General features: G+C 44.3%; 1 protein-coding gene across 1 annotated transcript; it reads left to right on the forward strand.

The window, feature by feature from the left end:
- The first annotated feature begins 10 nt into the window (after positions 1–10).
- Positions 11–23,519, forward strand: Atg101 (autophagy-related protein 101). Its single transcript, XM_050168185.3, has 7 exons — positions 11–198; positions 2,628–2,705; positions 5,696–5,779; positions 11,370–11,468; positions 14,203–14,317; positions 20,591–20,757; positions 23,314–23,519. Exons 1-7 carry the CDS (start codon positions 169–171, stop codon positions 23,398–23,400), a joined length of 660 nt encoding a protein of 219 aa, XP_050024142.1. The 5' UTR covers positions 11–168; the 3' UTR covers positions 23,401–23,519.
- The last annotated feature ends 844 nt before the right edge of the window (positions 23,520–24,363 follow it).

The following is a 24,363-nucleotide window of genomic DNA, read 5'->3' on the forward strand; positions in this document are numbered from 1 at the left end:
CAGCACTCACCAGAGTTTGCAGACAACGCGAGCCAGCAGCAGTTTGTGTGTACTCGTGAGTGGCGATTGTTGTGCCCTTTGTGCTAACCGCAAAAGCAGCGTTGGAAAATATCGTCCCGGATTGAACGTTGAGGCGCCTTTCCTTGCCTGCATTGTAATGAGGGAGACATGAATGCAAGATCCGAGGTTTTCGAGTTGGTAAGCATATGTGTAGCCCGCTGAGCGATCAGCTGTTCTCGCAGTTCTTTGTTACGTCGTCCTCGCTGACAGATGCCCCGTTTTGAGCTCCTGCAATCGTTCGGGCTTCGGAAGTTGGTTCCTCGTGCACGTTCGTAGCACCGTTGAGAAAAGCTTGGGTCTGGGCTACTCCGTTCATAATCGCTCTAGAAACGAAAGTGCTCGCTGCTTTTACCACGACCTAAAGAAAGGAGGCACGATGAAGGCAGCCCCAATGCAGCCCGTTGAAAGTGTCTTTGCTGTGTGCACAGTTCAAATAATCGCGACTATTATTTCAGGTAAGCACTGCGTTCATCTAGTTGCGCTGAGGACTTTAAAAAATGGAAAGCTCGATCCCTTGTGCTTAATTGAGCGTGCTCACGCGCGCCGTTGTATGTTGTGTTGTGTATGTCGCGCGCCGTTGTTTTGTTGCCACTAACACCCTCGTGGTTCGGCTCCATACCACACGCAGGGCTTCGGCGACGCAGTCGCAGGCAGACGCTTTCGCGCGATTAGCGTCGGCGCGTCTACGGAGGGCTGTGTTCCTAGCATGTATCGTGTTATTAGGATTACGATGTCAAGTGTAGAAACTGGCGCGTCCTGCACTAGTCACGTGAATGTGTCGCCGAAAGCGATCGCATATTGAGAATACCGAAAACAGTGTTCAGGATCGCAAGCCAAACTAGCCCAACGGTTTCCTACGTCATCGAAATGCCCCAGCTGATTGTGGGCTGGTGTGTGGTTTGGCTCGTCTTGCTTGTTTTCGGAAAATGGGATGTATAAAAACGTTCCCAGCAGGAGGAAAGGGGGGGGGGGGGGGGGGGGGGGGACCCGCACATCGCAATGCAGGCCTGTTCATAGGTTGATTGGCAGCAGATGATATGTGCTGCCGTACAACGCCACATGGCTAACTGACTGATTTAGAAAAAATACGGCAGCTGCAATTCGTGTAGTGATAAGTGTGTGAATTATTTTTGTAGTAGCCCACTCCAGATTTTATCATTTACTGTGGAACCTCTATGGCACTGCACATTGCAATTACTCCACATGTAGCGTGTGTGCCTTGTAGTTGAAAGGTGACAGAGATACAAACAAGGGTTGAGTAGCCTTCGATTTGCTGCTGTCTGCCCTACATGCGAGAGGTTAATGGTATAGCCGGGGGGCAAACAGATAACACTGCTGAAGTAATCGTACATCAATCAAGCATTCATTGTTGCTCAATTATTAGCAAGCAGTGCCCTTTATCTGTCAGAAATCCATGTGCAACCATGTAGCCAAGTGGGGCACATTTGGAACAGCAACAAGCTAGTGTATAAGTGCACACAACAGCTACCTCAGGCACGCAGCAATGTAACCAGTAAGTACTTAATCAAATATGTGAAGCCTTAATAAAATGTGGACAGTAAGAAACAAAGTAGAACGTCTCTTACGTGTAATCGCTTGAAATTGTGACACGACTGCTTGACATCATGATTGCTAAGCATGCCCTGGCTGTAAAACTCAGTGTGGCAGCATTTTAGTGTTTGCGAAGACTCAGTATTACTAACCTCAGTTGACTTAGTCTGCCCTGTTAAAAACAAAAGATAACAAATTAGAAGATATTTCCATGGAGTTATTTCATACTTGTGTATTATATAATTATCTGAGAACAAGGCGCATAGTGACATGTTTGACTTGCTGTTATCGTTTCTCCATTCATATCACATGAGTGCTTTCACATGGAGGTTTAGCACGGCTGAGCCTTAAAAAAAACATGAATACAAAAAAAGCCAACAACTCATCTGCTGCACTAGTGCCATCACATGTGTGAAATTGCACCATGTGAAACAGAATTTTTCTCTATCTCTCTCTCTCTCACTGCATTGTGTGTACAATTGTGCATGTCAAAATAGTAAAGCAAAAGCATAAGCACTAATGAAAATAAGGGTATTTCAAATGTTTAGCATAACATCTCGAAACACTTCTTATCAGACCTTTGCTACAATTTCAAGAGTATGGGTTTCAGTAAAATCAATTGAAAGGCCGGGCATTTGCTCTAACTGTCTGTACGTTGTCATGTAGTGGGTTCACTTCTTTAATTCTTCTTTGAAATGGTTTGCATCAGCTACATTTTTTTAGGTTCCTGGAAAGGTGCTTTCCTACTATGTTGGACATGAAACAGTTCCTGTAGAGAGTCCTTGCGTGGAGTTCACATTCTGTTACTTGACCGAGCTCAACGGAGAATTTCAATTTCACAATCTGTTCTGCAGCTCTATGCATTGCACGATTCTGAAGATGCAAGAAATTAGGCGAAACTAAGTTTTCAATTCGAACAATGAAATGGATGCCTGAAGAAGACATTCAGTTTTATTACAAAAATAATGTGTGTTCATAAAAGAGTTAACAAGGATTCTTGGGTATGGTGTTTGCAGTGCCTGGAAGGGCGCCAGGTCCAGGAGGCTGTCTCTGGCATCTTCCACACACTTCTCTTCCACCGTACGCTGGGAAAGGTGAGCGTGCCCTCGCCTGCATGTGTGCCAATGCTGGGACCTTGCTTTTGATGAGATCCCCAGCAGTTTGTACCATAGACCTCTGCAAGAAAGAGAGGATAAGTTAAATTCTGGAAACCATGGTAACCAGGAATCAAATGGTCTGACCATGCTCAGAAGACGTCTGCATCTGCCCTTGTGGTGCCACAATGCCACCAGTTGGCCCCAGTACATGTCAGGCTATGCAAAGAGCATAGCTACAATTCATTGTCATTATCTGTGGGCTTGTTCAAACATTTCAGAATTTCTGATGTTGAACACTTCACTTAAATGCTTCTTGCCCCGCAAATCATTGAAATATTTGTTGCTTTTGACAGCGTAACTTGCAGTGCCATGCATAAATGTGCAAGGCACGCAAGGACTGATGACTAAAACTTGAAAATGTGCTGTGTACCTTACTGCTGAATACTGCAGTGTTCACCTTCAATGTGCTCCCCTTGGAAAGCTGTGCCAGCACTTACTCCACTTTTGGAAGCAATCTTGGAGCTCTCGCCTTAACATCTTCAGTGTCGTCAGAATATCTTTCTTTCAAAACGTCTTTGATTTTTGGGTAAAGGAGGAAGGCATCTGGAGCCAAGGTCTGAGGAGCGCGAATTTGTTTCCTTTCCTTTGAGCAAACTGTTAATCTATTTGTGCACCACTGTTTTTTTTTTCTGTTTTTTCATGCCATTCTCTCCATATACCTCGATTAACGTTTCTCATATTTCACTCCCACTCTTTCCCAGTTTTACACAAAAGAAAATGTGACATTTGTTTGCTGCTGTAATTCCTACTCAAACATTTTCATGACCACGCACACATGCATAAACAATAATGTACATCACTGAGCACCAAGCTATTGTTTTTCTATCTTTCACCCTAATCATCTGTAGTGGCACGTTGGGTTTTTACCTAGGCCATCATCTCGAGCTGCCTTTGAAACCTCTCTGTCTCTCTTGCGTAAACACTGCTGTGAGGCGCTGAAGTACCAAGATCTTACCGAGCTGCTTGCACGATGATGATTTCTGGTGGCATTCTCCTTAAATCGTGGTGGTTGCAAATAGTCACCTAGACTTCATGAGCTACTTACATGTTACTATATCGTAGTCTAGCACTCTGGCTATCTCTGCTTTATCTTGGCGAAATGCGAAAACACGCGTGTACTTAGATTTAGGTGCATGTTAAAGAACCCCAGGTGGTCAAAATCTCTGGAGTCCTCCACTACGGCATGCCTCATAATCAGAAAGTGGTTTTGGCACTTAAAACCCTATAATTTAATTTCTTTTTCTGCTTTATCTTGTAAACTTACCTAAATCTGCGGCAATGCCACCCCCTTCTCTATCCTCCTTGTTTTTTTATCTCCGACACTAAACATCTCTTGCTTATCTCAACGGATGACCAGTAAATGCTCCGATCAGGTTCGAGCCTCAGCGCTTCTGGAAGGTGGATGTTCCCTAAAATTGTCCTCACATCCCAGATATAGTCGCATTCCGTCAGTGTATGCCATGTCGACTCCAGATATTTTTCTGTGGCAGGCAAGCTCTCGCCCTGTTATGAACATTTGCTCCTGTATGTCTTGCCCTTAGACAGCGCCAACTCAGGCCTCAGAAAGCAAGGCACAGTCATTTGTGTTGCCACACAAATTTTCTCTCCTGACTTGTTTGCCGTCTCTGTAAAAGCGCTGCCCTCAACACCTCATGGTGGTGAGTTCATGACCTCGATTGTAAGGCTTCACAGATATACAATACAGTCGACTTCTGTGAATTCGACCCTGACGAGACCGCCAAAGTGATTGGGTTATCTGGTTGGTTAAATTGCGCAAGAAGCAGCAGATAATGCTGAAACGTGCCACTGATTCATTTGGCAGTATTTGCTCAATTCTAACATGCCCCCCCAAATTGAATACACACCCACCTTCTGCGTGTTCAAAATAGAAAACTAAAATAGAAATGGCATTCAAGTTCCTTAACAAGGTAGAAATTGAGTGCGCACACAATTTCTAAGCTAGAGAAATGTAGCATGCCTGTGATTCTGGCAATGAGAAAAATATGAAACCAGCAAATTTGAAAAGAAATTTAATTTATGCCTGTTGTACATCATCATCACTGTCGGGCAGCACTTTATCGCTGTCTATGAACCACAAGATATCCTTCAGACGGTCTATCTCGCATTTGTTATTCTACGTTTATGAAACGACTGCACTACAATCACCAATGGGATGGTTGGACATGCCTAGACTAGCCACTTCACTTATTCATCCTGCAGCATGACAGGACTTGTCGCTAGCTTAGCATGTAAAATAGTTTGATCTTTTGAAAGAGCTTTCGTAATTGGAAAAGTGGCACATCATTGTCTCACGCTACATGAAATATACTTCTGTTGCCATCTTGAGATGGTAATGGCGATGACGCCGGCTAGGCTGGCGCTAACGGTAGGCTGTTGAAAGCATCGCGAACGTGGTTGTGGTTTTATATCAGATTGCACTGAAGCTATTTTCATACCAATTTCATCCGGGGAAAAAAATGTCTCGGGTTAGAATCGGGTAAATACTGTAATCGCTCATTGTGAACTACATTTTCTGCTTGAAAATCTTCCTAGGGCAGGCTGAAAGTAGCCGTCTTCAACTTGGATGAAATATGTTCAACGCATTAACTGCACCCTTATAAGCTCGACCAAGACCGACACCGCTAAAAGTGGCGCTACTGGAGTCGCTATTCGGGTCAGGCGTGCCAATGAGTCAAGCTTGAATTACCCAGCAAAGGCCAATTTTAGTATCGAAATAAGTGGGCTTATAGAAATGTTTGGGCGCTGGCCGGGACCTTCAGCAGGTCCAAACATTCTATTTAACTGGAGTCAAATTAACTGACAAGTACTGCATGTAAATACAGATTCAGTGTGGAACTGCTGCCATGTCTTGAGGTTGCCTCTTTCATGTGAAGCAGCATTCGTTCTCAATTATTGCCCATTTGCAGTTCCACTACAAGAGGGAAGGCAGCTACTCTGTGGGCACTGTTGGATTTGAAGATGTCACATGCGACTTCGTCGACTTTACATACGTGAGTATTGCTGGCCTGGTTCTGGATTTCTTTCTCTCGTGCTTGTTTGTTTTCTCCCTGCGACAACTGAAAGGAAAGCCGAGTAAGAATGTGCACCCTCGTTGTGCCAGAACTCTGTCGTGAAGTTGTAACACCAACTTACAGAATTTCAAAAACTAATTGCATATTTGAAATCTGCATAAAAAACTCTCTAATTGGCTGAATTTTGAAGTCTCTGGTACAAATAATAAAAAAAAAAAGTTGTTTCGAGGAGCCTCTCCCCTTAATTTTTTGTCCCCCACCATTTGTGACTCACTTTGTTTATTGCAAAATAAACAGGAGATGAAGAAACAGAACGATGTAGACAGGCGTCGACTTCCAGCTACTTTACTTTAAAAAATGTCGCATAAACTTAAATACATGCATGCACATTATCAGGCAAAGAATAGGCTTCAAAAATGACCATTCAGAAACTGCACTTCTTTATCTGTGATGTTGGCACTAGGGGTGCTCACACAGATATGACCAGCTTTCTTAATGTGCACTGCTTCTGTTATTTCTCGTTTTGTTTTTTCATGTTTTAAGAACGTGGTCTTATCTAAGTGTTGTGTTCACCCACATCGGTTACAGTGAGCTGTCCTCCGAATTGGTTGTTTACTTTAAGGTCATGTACATGCGCTCTCACATTGAATCAGTGTTCCATCTGACCATTGTACATTCAGCCCCAACTTAGCAGAACTTTGTACACCACTGGCATTGCACAATCAGTGTATCAGTGAACATGCTTCGTACAAGATTCCCGCTTTTTCTTGGCTAGCAAAGGACAAATTTGTGCTAACCTACATGTGGCAGAAAAAACGACTCGGGCGTCATACCTGTTAGCTACCTTTAATATTGTGTAAAACCCTATGGATGTAGGGAATAACCTGAGGTTGTCATTTGTCGTTTTCCAATTTCTGACGTGGGTCTCTCGTCTTGAAATTCTGCAAGACTGACTTGCACGCGGCTGTGACTAGAACTGTGGGAAATCCAGCAGTGGCTACATGCTCAACTGGATTGCTTATACTTTCTGAGGTGGTGCGGCAACAACTTTCCGTTAGTGAATCATTTACAGCAGTCATTGTGATACATTGTGATCTGACAAGCTTAGTATGCACACTGTCATAAGGAAAAAGGTTCTCCTTTGTGCGGAGGTTATCCATCCAGCACACGTGGTCATTGGTAAAAATTAGCTTGAGGTCTAGGAATTTTATGCAGTTATTGTGCTTGTATTGTGATTACATGATTTTTAAGCAAAAATGTTAGTAATAATCTCGATGACATTTTTGCAGTCAGTCATACATGGGGTGGGCAATAATACTAGGTAGTAGTCAACATATCTAAAAATACTGATGACTTCGAATCGGCGTTCCTAGCCTTTATACGCATGTCATCTGGTGCTAAGTAGATGTCGCATAACACCGGTGCTACGAATGAGCCTATAACATATGCCAGCTTTTTGAACGTAATTCCGAGTATTAAACGTGATGACAGTCGACCGAAGAGAAAAACCTAAAAGTTGTAAAGAGTGTCCAGTTGTATTTTGGAAGCTCAGCTCTCCAGATTGTTCGATGTGCTCACGTACAGAAGCAGAGACTTTGATGCAGTATCAAGTAGACGAGATCCTCAACATCTGTTGAGCTCCTCAGCATGTAAGGATTGTTGAATGCAGTAGTTAATGTATTTGCTCGAATGTAGTGCGACTGTTATTTTAAAGAAGTAGTTACCGTAGTTACTTAATTGTAACTTGACAGAAAAAAAACTTGAGTGTAACACGAGATGAACGGCTAAAGAGATGGTACAGTGAAACCTCGTTAAACCGTAGTTGGCCGGAGCTCGGAAAAAGTACGTACTAAACAGTAGTACTGTTAAACTGAAATAGCATGAGCTCGCCCACTTACTTGTCGTAAACGGAACTCGGAGAGAGTGCGATGAAAGGGGAAAAAAACATGCAGTATTTATTCACTTCGCGCGACAAAAGTGTTATTTTCATTTGATGCCGCGGCGGCCTAGCACGACGACGACAGTGGCCTCAAAGTTACTGAAGCTGTGTGCCAGCTTTTCAGCCAGCCCCCTCTTCTCGGCAAACACTCGCATGGCAGATTCCTCGTTGGCGTTATGTATTCTCCGTGCACGCGCTTAGTAGTGCGGCTTTTTCATTGCCGGGTGCCGGAGTTCGGAATACTTTTCGTTTGGAATAATTAACATTATCGCGCCCCTGTTCTCGTCGCGACGATTGCATTCATGAGGCTGCGCATAACGCGCAGCTTCTGCCACTGTCGTCTGAATCGCCCGTGCTGTCGCTTTCCGTGTTGTGCTCATCACTGTCGCTAGTCGACACTTCGGCAACAACTGAGGCAACAATGGCGAAAAGTCGAACCACCTCGTAGCTGACATCTCTTCACATCGCAGCAGCGCTGCCGAGCAACTTCTTCGCATTCCAAATGCCACACACTGTAGTCAACAGCAGATCTCTGTCACGTGCCAGTGCCGACTTCTTCATGTCACGTTCGATAGCACGGACGATGTCTAATTTTTGTTCTATGCTGAGCACTCGGCGTCTTTTTTATCCGAGCTTCGGCGTGACGCGAGTCCTCGCTTGCACGACGCCACAACACTCTCTGGCACGGCATCGAAATGATGTTGATGTTGATCTGGCTTCACGCGCAAACGCACAGGGCGCTTGGAGGCCATTGTTCCGATGTCTGAGGCTTGTTGTTCTGCAGGGCCGCCCGATGGAAACGACGCACCGCCGTGTTTGCACAAAGAAAAGTGGAAATGCTACGTTTTAACCAATGTGTACGCAATAAGATGGTACGGTTTATGCGGATACAAAACACATTATGTTCAATGGCCGCTGAGTCAGGGATTTGACTTTACTACTTCTAAAACGAAACTACTGTTTAAGTGGGTGCGATTTAACGAGGTTTTACTGTACCTTTATTCAAGGAATCACTACAGTTGAACCCGCTTGTAGCAATAACCGGTTTTAACAATGTATTTTATATAACAATGAGCAACCGATGCATCAACTTTTGTATGTGTTCTATGGCAAAACAAACTGCTTAGTACAATGCGGCACATTAAACTCTTGTGTGAGCACTCGCATTTTCTTCCTTTTTCTTTCTTTTTCTGGATTTCGTGTTCCTTTTATTTTTTTGCCGCAGACACCCAGTAGCCACATTTCATTGGTATAGCCAATAATGTGGCATGTGAACACTGTAGTAAGTGATTTATTTTACCATAGTAGGCGCACAAGTGTTCACGGTGCTTCAGCGTCTCAATGTTACATACAAGTACAGTAGAACCCCGCTGTTACGTTCCTCCCTGCTGCGTTTTCCCGGCTGCTACGTCGCTTTCATCCGGTCCCGGCATAGCTTCCATAGGATCCAATGTATAAGGAACCCCGCTGTTACGTAGTAGCTGTGAAACGTTCCCACATGATGCGTCGCAACCCGAACCCGCCTGGGCTAAAGTAGGCAACGCGCTCCAACCGCCATTTTGGCTTTTGACGAGTTTTGACCGGGCTTGGCCGGGCTTGGCTATGGAACTGGCTGCAAAAAGCCGCGCGCCAGTTCGAGAGGCCGCCACTAGGTGGCCATTCGTGAAAAATGCTCTCACTATCATCCCTATGATTACGGTCACCGCATGGTTTGTTGGACGGCTCAACTCACGGAGGAAGGAAACTCGGGAGAGGCCCTGACGTCACTCTTTGCGAAGCTGTAGCTAAAGGGAAGCCGGATGTTGGCGTTGCTCCGCCTATCGGACCAGCTCTCCTCTCTTGTTTACATTTCTCGTGAAACCACGCCGCGCTGCACGCAACCGGGCTGCTCGGACGTGTGCGCTCCGCAGCAATACTAAACAATCGTTAGCACGTTAGCATGATTACGCCAAAGAGGGCAACATTTCCCGCGGATATTCCTTCGTCCGTTGACATTGCCGTGGCGCGGTGACGACGAGGAGCACGAGCCGCATGATGCCGGGGAGTTGCCAAATCCTAGCTTTGGAGAAGCCGTCGTGGCTCTGGACCTCCTCCGCAGGTACGTCGCACCTCACAGCGACGCTGACAGCAATGCGGCCTTCCAGGCTATTGAGAAACGTGTGGTGATTTCTAGCGAGCAAAAGAAACGGCAAGCCACCATTCTAGATTTCTTTTTAAGTTCTAAGCGCACTCTGTGGAAATAAATTGTCTATAGTTGAAGCTGCACTTTTTTCATTCATTTTCGAAGCTTTCCTCACTGTTGCGTTTTCCCGGCTGTTACATTCTTTTTTCCTCGGTCCGGTGAAAAACGTATGAACGGGGTTCCACTGTATTGTTAAAACAGGCAGTGCTATAAGTGGGTTCGACTGTACGTCTTTCTGTGTAGTTAGAATATTTGGGTGTTTATCCCTTCTGCTTTCTTCGTGCAGCCTGGTTATAACAATTACCGGATTTAACAATGGGATTTTCTTGGCACTTGAATTTTGTTGTAAGTGACTTTGGTTGTATTTGGAAACAAGTTCTCTTAACTCATCTGAGGAGAAGGAGGTGTTGCTTTCTTTGTTCTTATCCAACTTCCAGATCAAGTCGTCACCAGTGCCATTGAGCTCGTTTGAAATTGAGAACTTAAAGACTGTGAGACCATTTCATCCAGTAAACCATGCCTCGACGAGATCCACGGAAGCCCTTCCGATCGGCCTTACTTTAAAGAGGGCCTCCCACTGGCCCCACCATCCGCGAATTGGCAGCTCATTGATGTCAAGCTGCAGCAGAATTTCCCGCCTCTTCATCCATCAAAATTGCTTGTTTCTTAAAGTTGGGGTCATGCCAAACTTGCATTGTCACCATAACGTCGCGAATGAACGGAGTTCAAGCATGAGAAGCTTCAGCATACTGAAGCACCGTAACCATGCCACCACCCACGAGCACAGTGGAAATGGCATCTTTTGGTTTGTGGAAACAAACGCTGTGTCCCAATACTTTCTGTATATGGCAAAGTAGGTGGCTAAGTGAACAGCACTGTTTACTGACCAAGCCATCAAAGATGACAACTTTGCAAAGACAGCGTCAAAGTAAAATATGATGCAGGATGCTTTGATGTCCAAACAAGATGCCAGCTGAGCAGGAGTCATCGATGCTCAAGAAAACGTAGCCCAATTTTCTTTTGTACTTAATGTAAGCTACATTGTGTTTTTCATAGGGATTTAGAATATGGTGAGTTTTGCTGTTATTTGACTCTATTGCGAGGTTCGACTTAAGCAACAAAAATCTTGGGGGAAAATTTGCATTACATTTGAGTGAATATGGTATTCCATAGAAGGCTTTACAAATCCAACGCAACTACGCTGCAAAATGCAGGGTGAGGTTTCCACGATTGGGCTACTTGTGTAGTTTCCTCAAAGTTTCATGCTAGTTATGAGACAGAGTATGGAAATAATCTTGTTTCCATGCTAATGTGGCATTTCATCGCATTTGTCTTAGATATGAAAGATTTTTGACATGTGTAACTGGCAAGGAGCTGTTGGGACAGGTTCAGTCTTCCTTTGCGGGGCCTTCTTGTTGAGCGGACATCTTTTTGCTGGCTATGCCCAGGTGCGCTGTGCCTCGGACGAGCTGAACGAGGCGGTGTGTCGCGACGTGACCGCCTTCAGCGACCGCCTGCGCAGCCATGATGGTCCACGCACTGGCCAGGTGAGTTGCAGTTGTGGTGCTGCTTCAGGCAAGTTTAGGGCCAACACAGAAAGTGTTAACGTAGGCTGCCAATTGCAGTAAAATTCTTGAGGGCACTGGCCTTTCTTACTTGCTCTCTTTGGCAGAGTGAATATGAGATTTATAGCGATATAAAATCCATCCAGATGCCACTCTCGCTTTGTGATATTGAATATGCCCAAATAAGTTCTACAGAAATGTGCAAGGGCAAGGAAATTTCATGAAAGGGGAAAAGCTGGCATCACTACTTGAATGCAGCGACTTATTTGCTTGTTCGATGTTTCTGCGCATCAAGTTGTGCCGAATAATTTGCATTTACCATAGCGTCTGCTAGCCTGCTAATCAGCTGAGTCAGTGGAGCAACTGCCCTGGAAAGGCATTAATGCCAGGTTCATTCCTTGGACCAGGAAGGATTTTTCGTCAGCTGCAAAGCTCTTTTAGCTTCATTTTACATTTGGTTGTGTGACATTTTTTTTCCCCCTTCCTTTAAGTATTTTTAATCTTTAGAGGCAGTGTGACCTCTCATTATGACCTCCAAGATTTGGCAGCACCCACAGCACACTTAAAATCTCGGAGGCCATGGTCCTGGATTTGTGTCATGTTCGCTAACCACCGTGTCTCTGCCTTGGTGCTATTTAAAGGCGGTGATTAAGGCGGTTAAATAAAATCAAGTATGCTACTCCTTTGTAACCAATTTAGCTCAAAAAATTTCGTTGCACTTAGCCTTAAAGGGGTCCTGAACCACTTTTTATCGATGTCAAGAAATGCATTTGACGTTAAAACAGACTATTTCAGAGATACTTTGCTGCAAAACGTACAGTGGACTCTCTTTAAACGAAAGCTCAGGGGACCAGGGAAATTGGTTCTGTTTATCAGGAGTTCCATTTACTGAGAGACAAAGCTGAATACAACTATGTGAATACAAAACCAACCAACTGTGAGGCTGGTGTTCCATTTAAGAGGCAGTTTCATTTAATTAACCTATTTCTGTTTATCGAGATTCCATTGTACTTCAATGCAGAAGCGTAGTTATTGGAAATCAAAGATCGCCTGTGATCCCCTTCATGGTGCTCCCAGTCCTTCTTCAATCCCTTGCAATGCGAAGGCTACAGCGGAGCGGCATGTGCCTACAATGCTCCGCATACTGAACGTCACCGTACTGCACAGTTCAAATCTGATTTTGGATGTTCACATAGAGGCCACTGCTTCCAACTTTGGTGCCTACGACTTGCCAAACTAGGGGCTATGCCTGAGCTTACGCTTGAGTCCATGCTACAGCGTTCTAGGTGGCTACGTACAGCTATTCTCGCACCGAGTGACATGAGTAGCACATGTCATTTCGCACTTATCTCTATAACAATCACGCAATTTCCGAGGGTCAAACAAACTTCATCTTCATGTTTGCTCAAGCGAGTGCGTCGGAAATGCGCACATAAGCTAAGCCATGGATGCCACACTTCAGACTCTCATTGAAAGGATTCTCAACCTAACGAGCTTCTACCCCAATGGTAACGCACCTTGAGGGTGTGCAACTCGGGAAGCAGACGACCTGTCGGAGCTCGGGCTTCGAGTCGTGTCACCCACAGATACCAATTGTAGCATGCTTGCCGCGCCTCCCTGCAGCACCCGCAGTTTCTACACTACGCTGCAGATGCAGCTACATGCAACTGTAGTGGCTACTTATGTGGACAACAGCACTCAAGCTCGCTCTTATGTGCTCCAGTCTAGTGGTGCTATGTGGTGCAGAGTAGCTTTGTCCTGCACCAGATTGACCAATTGATAGTAGCCACATCCAGATTGCGTATTTTGCGCAATAGCTTAATACGAAGGACAGTCTGCGAAGGCATCTAGTTAGGAGTGGCCAGGAGTGAGCGCACGCTGGAAAGTACGTCCGGTCTGACCTTAAGTTTCGCATGGTTCGAGGCTAGTTGAACGCTCAGAATTAATAGATATTAGCGAGACCCAACGGCTACGACACTGGCAAGCAGTGTTGCCGAAGCTTCGTTCCTATGCAGGCAGGCACAGCTGAGTGTCTGCAGACGATAGACGGTGATAGTACATTAGCCATACTTCTAGAAGTACATACTAATTCCTATTGAAATTCGAAATGAAGATTTTCGCTTAATTTAGCCTGTTCAATAAACTGTGTCAATAAATATACACAGTAGCTTTACTAAGAAGCGCACGGACCCAAACACACTTCTTGATTGATGTCAGCTATTGGCCAATAGCAGCCACATATGGGAATCTGCTATATGATGAAATATAGCAGCCAGGAAAAAGTGAGGAGAAGGCTTCTGTTGGAAAGAGAGTGTTTGAGAAAAAGGTGACTTTGCACTCCACTTTTTCAAGTGCTGCACACGACTGCAAAATTTTGCCAAAATGTTCACAGCAGCGCATGCTACCTGCAGACTGTGTCTTTTCACCAAGCCTAAGGAGTGGTTCAGGACCCCTTTAAGCAGTGTTGGGCGCAATCAAATCTTGAGAAGACCTCCCGGAACATTGGTTACTGTTCTGCCACAAAATATTTCAAGTGTCCACTTTGGCATCGGAACACAGCCTCAAGGCAAAGCTCAGCATTTTTATCCGTTCTTCAATATATGCCGTAATCGGACAGAAAGCATATCATGTGGCTGGCAATTTTTTTTTATGTGACAAGGGCTGTTAGCTTGTCTCATTTCCTGCATGACTGCTTCTCCTGGTGACTGTCCTGCAGATCTGGCTGGAGTTCTTCCAGAAGAAGCGCACCCATTGGCTCCTACCCACGGAGAACATCCCCTGGGAGGTGTGGAGCATCCGCATCAACGTCATCACCTTGCCCAACGAGCAAGGTATGCACAGTATTCCTTTGTCTCCCCATCTTTGGCCATCATACCAACAATTTCTCGATTTTGTGCGCAGTGACAGTAAATTAATTTTACCATGAAACGCCTAATTTGCTTGTACAGTTTGACAAGTTGGGCGGATTGGTAAAGTTGCATGGTGATGGATAGGCAGTGCTCAGAAAAGATGTCGAGTAGGAGAAGAAAAAGCGTGATACAGTTGCCAACTGATTTTCCGGACCTCACAGAAACTCGAAGCTGAAAAGATGAAATTTCTTAGGCTTTGGATGCGGCTTAAAAGAAACTGGCTCTCCCATAATCAAGCGTAGATGTAAGCATGAAATGGCAACCTGCAAAGAAGATTGGTTGGAAATTATACTAGCCACAATCTTAAAATGAGTGTAGTGCATGTTCGCAACGGCACACCCCACCGCACCATGCCATACTGTGCACTGGTCCCTATGGACTCTGCCCAGCTAGACAAAAACCGTCTGAAGGCAACACGACAGGTAGCGAAAGACGCCAGGGAAACCGAGCACTCTGCCCAGCTAGAAGGAGAAAAATGCCTGAAGGAGGCGCGACCAAATGTCTCGGCAAATCTTCATTCTAGCTCCGTGATCTTGACACAAAAGGACACGTGTTGGGCTGCCACTGAGCAAAGGGCTGGCTTCACAGAGCGTTCGCTTGCCAAGGCTGGCTGCTTGACGTAAGGCTCTTTCCCAACTTTTTCCTTCCTTCATGAAGGCAAAGCAGTGCATCAGACGCTTCTGGCGCCAGGCCATGCCGCAGCTGCGCGAGCATTGCACATAGAGGGCAAAGCAGCACTTCCAGACGCGTCCAGCGCCACACTACACAGCAGCTCGGCGAGTGCAGTAGATCCACAACAAATTCCAATTCCCAGAATTGAAGTGTATGGTGCCCTGTATCTGCCTTTTGAATGTCACTATTAGAAACTACAAATAAAACTCAGCGTACTAGAACTTGCAGCTTGAGTGATATTATGAACAAACATCAGGAAGAACTCTGAAGCAAAATTTTTTGTAACGTGTTTGGGAGTGACTAACGCATGCAATACGATCCTGTACAAAATGATCTCGTTTTGTTCTCACAACTTTCCCGGATAATGGCTCTGGCTTTTGGCTCAAGGTCACTTGAAGGTCACCGACAACGGAAGCTAAAATCATTTCAAGCTTGATAATCTCTAATAATGCCCTGCCTCATACTATGCTTGGAGGCGATCAGATTTGCTTGGATTTTCGCTAGAGAGACGTCGTCTCCGTATACAGTTGCCAAGAGCGCCACCGTGTCGGTGATCTCTGTCAACAAAGATTGCCATGAACATCAAAGAAACGAACCACGTTTCTTCATACCACTTGGGTCTCATGAAGGCGCAGGAGGTTACACAAAGCACACAAATGCGAAGCCACACACAAAGATGCGACGTCTTCGAGATGCACTTGCTCTGTGGACACAGCACATGCAGAATGGCAACCAAAGGTTCAAAAATAAGGAGGGGGGATCCCGTACCAAGTTATTATGACGATAGTGCTGACCGAAAAAGAAAGGCGTCTCCTGGAGTGTTTTGTCAACCAAGGAAAAGTGAGCATGGCCTCCGAAACCGGAGAATAGCATGCGCTCTATCTGGCATAGTGCAATGCCTATAGATCCGCCACTGATAGTCACCTAGCGGGCACTTCCAAAAGTGCGCTCGGGAGCAATAGCAGACGACAACCCTTTGCAGCAAGGACGGCTGAAGTTCGCAGCTGCAATTTCTCCTTTTTTCAGGTGCCAGACAGCTTCTTCTATGGTGACAGCTGCAGGAAAGACGCTGGCCTCTATTTGAGCGGACATGTACACGATGTTACCGGTGTTTGGGACAGCCCGGTCCACAAATGCGATGAACCCCAATTACGCGAAGTGGAGCTCGTGTTAACTAGCCGCTTGGTTTTGTTAAGTAATGCGATGTCTCAATAATTTTTTTTTTCCTGCCCTTGCCACAGTACTGATTCTCTACCTCAAAAATAGGCACACATTGTTAGTACAGACTTATATCTTAAACAAAACTGCATGGTGAGATGTCTGCACATGTCGTAGTGATCTTTCTGCCGATGAATACATGTGACATCGCCGAATAAGTGCAGTCAAAGTCGCCCCAAGAAGAGTAATTGCAAATTTATTTATGGAAATGTGTACACTAGTCAACAAAGTCACCAAACGCACAGTTCAATAAGAGCGTGAGTTAGCGCGGTACTGCCGGTGCAGTTCTACTGCATACACCGATGAAATGCCGTTCCTGCTGCAGTTTTCGCAATTTTGAATTCCCTAAGTGAGCTGCTTGGAAACTACAAAGCTCTGACAGCCTCTGACAAACTTCTCGGTAGTTTTTCTTTTCTTTTTTTTTTTTTTTTTTTCTCGAATGTTACTAAAGAGAATGCCGTACATTCATTGGTAAAGTTACAAAGATACCTGCGCTAACAACCCATTACGGCCACCATTCTAATAACCCCGCAAAACAGTCTACACGCAGTTTTCAGGTAGTGTTGGGGAAGGGGCACCTTGCCTGTCGTGTATTGAGCAGGACCGAGGCAGTGCTCAGCAGGTTAGGCAAGGAAGACTAAGCAGATCAATCGAACTTGTTTCTGGGCAAGTTGGTGCGTGAGGTAGATCCCACCATCTTCACCAAATGAGCCACAGGATTATTTCATGCTTTGGAAATGCTACTTTATAAACCGATTACTTTGCAAACCGATTATTTTGATAAAGGGTACATAGCTAGGTGAGCTGATATTAGTGCTTAGATGGAGTAGGGGGCAGTAAGGAGGAACACAGCAAGCGCCCCATGCGTGCAGCAGTCACATTAATAAAGTCGCGCTATTGTGTCGAACAGTTGGACCTCATTTCCGAGAAGATAAAACTACGTATTGCTAATGCAGTGCGTGCCTTTTTTTTTAATATGGAAACCCTCCAACAATTATCATGCCAACGTGTCACTACTTCTGCCCAGTATGTTTATCTCGCGAAGCCATGGCTCAAGCTTGCAGGAAGATATGATACACTTGCGATAAGGAAGATAGCAACATAGAATGAGCTCAGCGTGTTCATATTCAATAAATGCTGTTTGTATTTTGTGAACGCTGCCCTTGCTTTTTTGTTCGGCCTACATTCAAGGTTCTCTCTCTCTCTCTCTCTTTTCAGCATATTAGGGGGTGGCTTCAAATCAGGGCCAGCCTAGATTCGAGTAAATACGGTAACTAGAGGCATAAGCTTGAGTGACTTCATTGTCTGCAGTTACAGTATTTTGCTGCTCATAATTATCACGCCATTTCAATTGACATTGAGCCCACCCTCAATGTTGGTACTGATAAGGGCCACAATAGCAAAGCGAGGTGTGGGACAATCACTGTTGCAAAGAAGCCCATAATCTTTCGACTTTTGGAGCTGAATAGACCTCTGTTTAAGTTCCCAGGGGATAAAGGTTTAGCATACGCATTGACCGTACTTTGGTCTATCTGTAGGGACAGCATGGTAATGGTTGAAATGCAGACTGACCAGGTTGCATGCAAGCGTACATGCACTTGCCCATACGCTTGCATGTACATTGACGCGCTTTTCTTGTCACTTGTGGATTAAACAAAATTATTTTCTAGTGAATTCATTATTTTGGACTAACTGTTTATAGCCGACCACCCCCCCTCCCCCGAGCTCAAATTATCTTTCGGCAACTGTGAAGGAACCCCTGGAAGCTACTGAGCCACTGGCCTTTTAAAAACACTGCAGGGCTTCTGTTTTCTGGTGCTTTGACAATACTTGGTGCTGAAATGGGAGGGATTGTGTGTGCTATGAATATGTTTCGTCCGTCACTTCAATTTGATGCAATGTTGAGTACTTCCATAATTTGTTCATTAATTTAATTTCCAATTATTGCCCCATCTGTGTACTGCCTTCCTTTACCAAGGTAATTGAAAAGTTTTTAGAAAAACACTTAACTAATTACCTTACAAGATTTAGCATTCTCTCACCATTCCAATATGGCTTTCGCTCAGGTTAGTCAAACGAACTTGCTCTTGTTGCGCTAACCGATCAACTAAAACTCACTATCGATGAAGGCAATTATGCAGCTTCAGTATTTGTAGACTTAAGCAAAACGTTTGAGAAAATAAACCATCACATCTTATTTCGTAAGCTTGAAGTATTAGGAATTACCGGCCCAGCGCCTTTGTTACTACAAAATTACTTAACACACAGAATGCAGGTAGTAACTATTTCAGGCATTCATTCTAAAACCATGTTCACTAACACTGGCAGGCCCCAGGGTTCTATATTGGGTCCACTTTTATTTTTATTATATGTCAATGATAGCTAATGAAAGCTAACCTAACTGCCTCTCTTCTTCGACATGTATACTTTATGCAGATGATACTACTATCATTAACTCCAATAAATGTCTCACAACTTTAGTAACCAACCTTAATGTTCATTTACACAGCCTGCTGGAGTGGTGCCATACTAACCAGCTACAGGTAAATCTGCCGAAAACAAAATTTGTTGTATTCACTTCCCGCCAATGAACACTTCACTCAATTCCTCCTATTTTTCTTGGCACTAGTCCCATCCCTGGAACTTTTTCTTGTAATTATCTTGGTATAGAAGTAGATAGAAACCTTAAATTTATTGAACAAATAACCAAAGTAAAACAGAAGATTACCTATAGGATCAGGGTACTTCTAAAGGCACAAAACATATTTAACCATCAAATATTACTATCATTATACTTTTCATTTATTCATTCCCACATTAACTACTATGTTAATTGCTGGGGAAACACTTACGTAACCTATTTAAACTAATTGCAAATCCTACAGAATCAGGCTATTAGGATAATTACATTTAGCACATATAACCACAATGCGTCATCTTTTATGAACTAATCACATTCTTTCAGTAACACAACTCATTACATATAACCTTGGTACCTTTTTGTTCTGTCAAATCAATTACACACAATGCAATAGCTTGATACCACAGTCTTCTCCAATAAGTACTAATATTACCAAGTTTGCAATAAATAGGAACTTGATTTTACCAAAAATACATACTAATTATGGCAAGCAGAGCGGCCATTTTTCATCTATCGCATTCTGGAACACACTACCATTAGATATAAGAACACTTAAAATTCATGAATTCAAGAAACAAATAAAAGAAAGCATTCTGTCATATACTGATGCCTAGCTCGTACTCAACCATTTTTTCAGGGTGCCTTCATTCCATTTTCATTCTCATACCATTAGGTTTCTGTTTGATGTCCTCGCCATACATATATATTCGAGTTCGCAAATTATGCTGTGTAAGTCACTTCACTTACGCTGTTACTTTATTAGCTGTCAACAAGATTATGTTACAGTGCTTTTTTATATGACCTTTACGCACTTGTAATTCTTCAGTCATGCTATTCGTACTAAAACCTGTAATTCTTCCATGCTAATGATTTGTTGAAACTGCCGTAATGTGTTTTTTATTACGATTACTTTGTAAATGATGTCCCATTGCAGTCTTTGACTTCGGGACCTCCTTCTGTATATTAACATCTTGTAATCTTTCTAATCATCACAATGAAACTGATTCTGATTGAAATTTATGCGTACACAGTGTCATCAGCAGACAAAAGCTGCATTGCAATTTGTATGCATTGGCATGTGCCTGAAATAACCAGATCACTTGAAACTGTTTGAGCAGCCTGGCCTCCTGCAGCATTGTCGGAAATAAAATTCAATTCAATTTGCAGATTGGCAGCATGCTTGCCTAAATGAGCAGCTAGCTGAGAGTATTGACACGAGTACTTGTTTATCTTTTTCGAGTGACCGCTTTTCACCGTCTAACAAATATTATCGCCCAGGGCGGGACGTGCCTGCATGTACCAGAGGTTTCTCGAATGTTATCGATGGTTCTTTCTGCTGTCTGTTATCACCGAAATTTGCGTAATCTGACTGCATGTGCAATGTGGATTGTGTAGGGCTTTCTGGAAGACACGCGGGCACCAGCGATTACTCTGGAACCTTCGATGGCTCAAGTATAAAAGCCGATGCGCTTGACTGGCAGATCAAATTTCGACAATCACCGACCGTGTTCACCGCTATCGCTGTGCTTTGAGTGTAACTTGCTTTTGTGGGCACAAGTTCACCCAATAAAAAGTTTTGTCGTTCACAGTATTGCGGCTGCATTATTCACCGTCACTACTACCATGACAGTACTGCCACCAATAAAGTTCAATTCAATTTGCAGAGCGGCAGCGGCAGCGCGCCAACCTGGGTGAGCAGCTGGCCGAGAAGGTAGTGGCTGTAGCAGCCTCCATCAACCGACACCAGTACCTGCCCCGAGTGCCCAGTGAGCCTGACCTGGAGCTTGTCTTCGACACCCGCTATCCTGACGTCCAGCCGTACCACTTCAAGGTAAGGCCCCACCCGGGGGGTGCTTTCCAAAGCAAGAGCGTTTTGTTGCCAGCAGCTCCGGCCATTATCCGCTGTTGAATAAGCGAATGAGTTCTGCATCACTTCACAAGGTGGAGGGATTTCATGCAAGGAAAAGTCAGCCTCCACTTGAAAGTACCTATCAGCTACAAAGAAAACCCATACGGGTAGCCCAGAAAGTTTTACAGTTAAAGAAAAAAATTACCCTGTTCGGTGATTGAACCTGGCACTGGTACCTTATTGGTAGATCTGTTTCACCAACTAACCCAAATAGAGATTTAACAGTTTGTTTAAAGTGAGCATGCTATATGAGTTGAAGATGGGTACTTTGAACAAGCCAATGAGTTGTTCATCTATTGTTTCCTTTTGCGTTTCTGTACCTCTGGGACTTGTCGCACATCTGTTGGTGTATTTTTCAGCAGTAAACTGACAGTGCAGTGATAAGCGACATTTAAGCAGTATTTTATGTGAGAAGGCCGTGGAAATAGCCGACAGGCTGGGCATCATAGACTTTGCAGCGTGACTGGGTTGACCATTTCCAAAAGAGGCACGGCATTGCTTATAGGGCAGTCAGCACAGAAGCAGCGAGTGCTACCTTGGACACAGCAGATGATTGGAAGGTCACACGTTCCTCTATAAATTGTATATGAGTCTCGCAACATATATGGTGCCGACAAAACCAGCCTCTTCTTTCAGGCACAGCTATCAAAGCCGCTAAGCCTGAAGGGTGGAGCATGCCACAGAGGCAAATGCAGCAAAAACCAGTTTACCATGCTCCTTTGTTTTAATATTGACGGTTCGGACAAGCTAAAGCCATGGGTGATAAGAATGTATCGCAACCAACAGTGCTTGAAGGACACTTGTCTACTGCCATGCCATTACAAAAGCAACAGTGGATGACAACAGTGGATGACTCGTTCTTTGTTCGAAGAATTTCTTCGGTACTTCAACAGTAAGATGGGTTCGCAGTGCAGGAGTGTTCTCCTTTTTATTGGCAACTGTGCAGCCCACACAAGAGATCTGCCATTTCTTCGGAAGATCAAGCTTGTGTTTCTTCCACCGAATTTAACAATCCATTTGCAGCCATTTGAAGCTGGCATCATAAAGAAATTAAAGCACTCCTGTGGGAAGTGTATCGGGAAGCACTATCTGGCACGTATTAATCGTGGACAGCAGCCTGCAACTATGTCCACACTTGACGCGATGCACTACATCACTACAGCATGGACTACAGTGAGCACATCAACTGCACGACACTGCTTCATGAGGTGTGGCTTCCACATGGACGGGGAGGTTTAAATGACCATGGTGCAAGCCGAAGAGCCTGTAAAGTCGGGAACAGTCACTAGTGACCAAGAGCTCAGTGAGGCAATAGATACACCGTGTACCATCAAAGTCTCGTACAAGAACGGTGTCGCCGTGGATGCTGTCGTCGTAACGTCAGAGTGCCAGAGCATTGTCAAGATCGTTACAAACTCGGACACAAGTGACAACGCCCGTCCCTGCGATGATGACGACGAGCACAAGCCAGAAGATTCTGGGGATTTAACAGATCCAAGCATTGCAGAAGCCGGTGCGGCTCTGGACCTGCTGCACAGGTACATCACAATTTAAACCGACGCTGAGAGCAATGCGACCTTTCAGGTGATTGAGGAACGCATGGCGCTGTCCAGAGAGCGAAAAAATGGCAGGCCTCAATTCTCTATCTTTTTGAGCCTTGAAAGGCAACTTTGTAGAAATAAATGGCCTCAAGTGAAAACGACACTTGTTTTCATTCATTTGTGGAGCTTTCCTCACTGCTGCGTTGTCCTAGCTGTTACATTTTTTTTTTCCCCAGGTCCGGTGAAAGACAAATGAACAGGGTTCCACTGTACACACATGCACATTTTTCCACTTCGACATTCCTAGTGCTAACGCATTAACAGGCACTGGTGCAAAGACACTAGTCCTAAAAGACACTCACGCACAAATGTGCAGCACCACTGCAGGTACACCTATCGATGATTTCTTTTACTACAAACACAGTTTCGTGATGTCATACCAGCAACAGTACTTTCTCATGACTTCAGTTGATAAGTCAAGGAAGTGCCAGACAATGACCGTTGCAAAGAAACCTGCCATCATTCTGCTATGGACGCACAGTCGACCTCTTTTTAATTTTACCATGGGATAGAGAGGTACACGCTATGACTTTTATCTATCTGTAGCAACAGGTAGACTACTGCTGAAATAGACTGACTGGGTAGTAAGCAAGCATGTATGTGCATAGCAATGCATTGACAAGCTTTGTTGCTCACTTGTAGAATAGTCATTTATTTTCTGGTGAATCCACACACTCCTGACTATTCAGACATATAAATAATCCCCGTTGAGTTCAAATGATCAGTCAGCGCTAGAGTTTTGTGTATGTCTGTGTGTTTGTTCCTTTTGTCTGTTTGCTTTAGCGCTGATTTTCGAGGGAAAAAAAAAGTGCAGTAGGGTGATGATGATGATGAAGACTCCCATTGGATCTGAAGTGCTTCCCTGTTGCACATGCAGGTGGGCTACCAGACATCCGGCCCCTGTAACAACCCAACGATGGGCAGCACCATGCGGAAACTGCTCAAGGACACATTGTCCTTCTAAGGAGGCCACATTGGCCACTAGACGATCACATTTCGGCGCATGTACATATGTGGCTCCACTGCCTGCTTGTTTCTAAGCTCAATGGAATAAACCTTTTGTTTTTTGTTTTTTCGTACTGAGCCACGTGCATGACTTTGTGCAGATTACCACAAGTAGTCCTGCTATGCTTGTTGAGATGCATCCTCTTGAAGCCAACAGATAGTGAAGCCAAGGAAAGCATAGGAGAAATGAACTGTTCTTTTGATTGAAATATCGAACTATAATAAGTAAGAAGTTAAATAAGAGTGGACGGAAAGACAACTTGCTGACGGTGGGAGTTGGAATGCATACCTTCTGCATTAAGCGTGCAATGCTCTACCAATTGAGGTACAGTGGCAGCTGTCTTCCTGTCCTCTTGCTTATCGAGCCCTGGAAGTGTTAGCCAGCACCACTCATGGCTATGGCAGTTGATGTGTCACGTCTTTTCATATGCAGGCGTCACATAGTATGTGAACTTAAAAACAGGTAACTGCCCCCCCCCCCCCCAATTAGCCCTCTTATGCTACTTTTATCTAATATCTGGCTAACCTCCCTACATTTCCTCTTCGCCTCTCTCTATGCTACCTCTAGACTGGTACGTATCTGTTATATAGGAAAAGTGTAATGTGAAAAAGAAGAAACAGTTTAGAGAAGCGTGCACTTGTATGTTTATGCAGTGGAAGTGAATCTCTGTAATGTCTTTGTTATGGTTGTTTTTTTTTTTTTCTTTTTTAGTTAAAAGGAAAAGACTTTTGGAGGATCTCATTCAGAAGCCCTGCGTTTAGGCACAGTAACATTGGTGAAGCCATCTTTTATTTCATGGTTATAAATGGGCATACTTAGTTTTCTGCTATTCTCATTTTTAATTACAGCAATATTTAATTTTAGTTATTATGCAATGCATATTTGTTACAGGCAACTTAAAATTTCCTGCTCTATATTCAA

The sequence above is a fragment of the Dermacentor andersoni genome, chromosome 11, assembly GCF_023375885.2.
Source record: "Dermacentor andersoni chromosome 11, qqDerAnde1_hic_scaffold, whole genome shotgun sequence".
Classification (NCBI taxonomy): Eukaryota; Metazoa; Arthropoda; class Arachnida; order Ixodida; family Ixodidae; genus Dermacentor; species Dermacentor andersoni.

Excerpts from the sequence above, each read along its gene's own strand:
- Atg101 (XM_050168185.3), top strand. The coding sequence starts at position 169 with ATGAATGCAAGATCCGAGGTTTTCGAGTTG. Across the intron at positions 199-2,627 it reads GATCCGAGGTTTTCGAGTTG|TGCCTGGAAGGGCGCCAGGT; the intron begins GTAAGCATATGT and ends TGGTGTTTGCAG. Across the intron at positions 20,758-23,313 it reads TCCAGCCGTACCACTTCAAG|GTGGGCTACCAGACATCCGG; the intron begins GTAAGGCCCCAC and ends TTGCACATGCAG.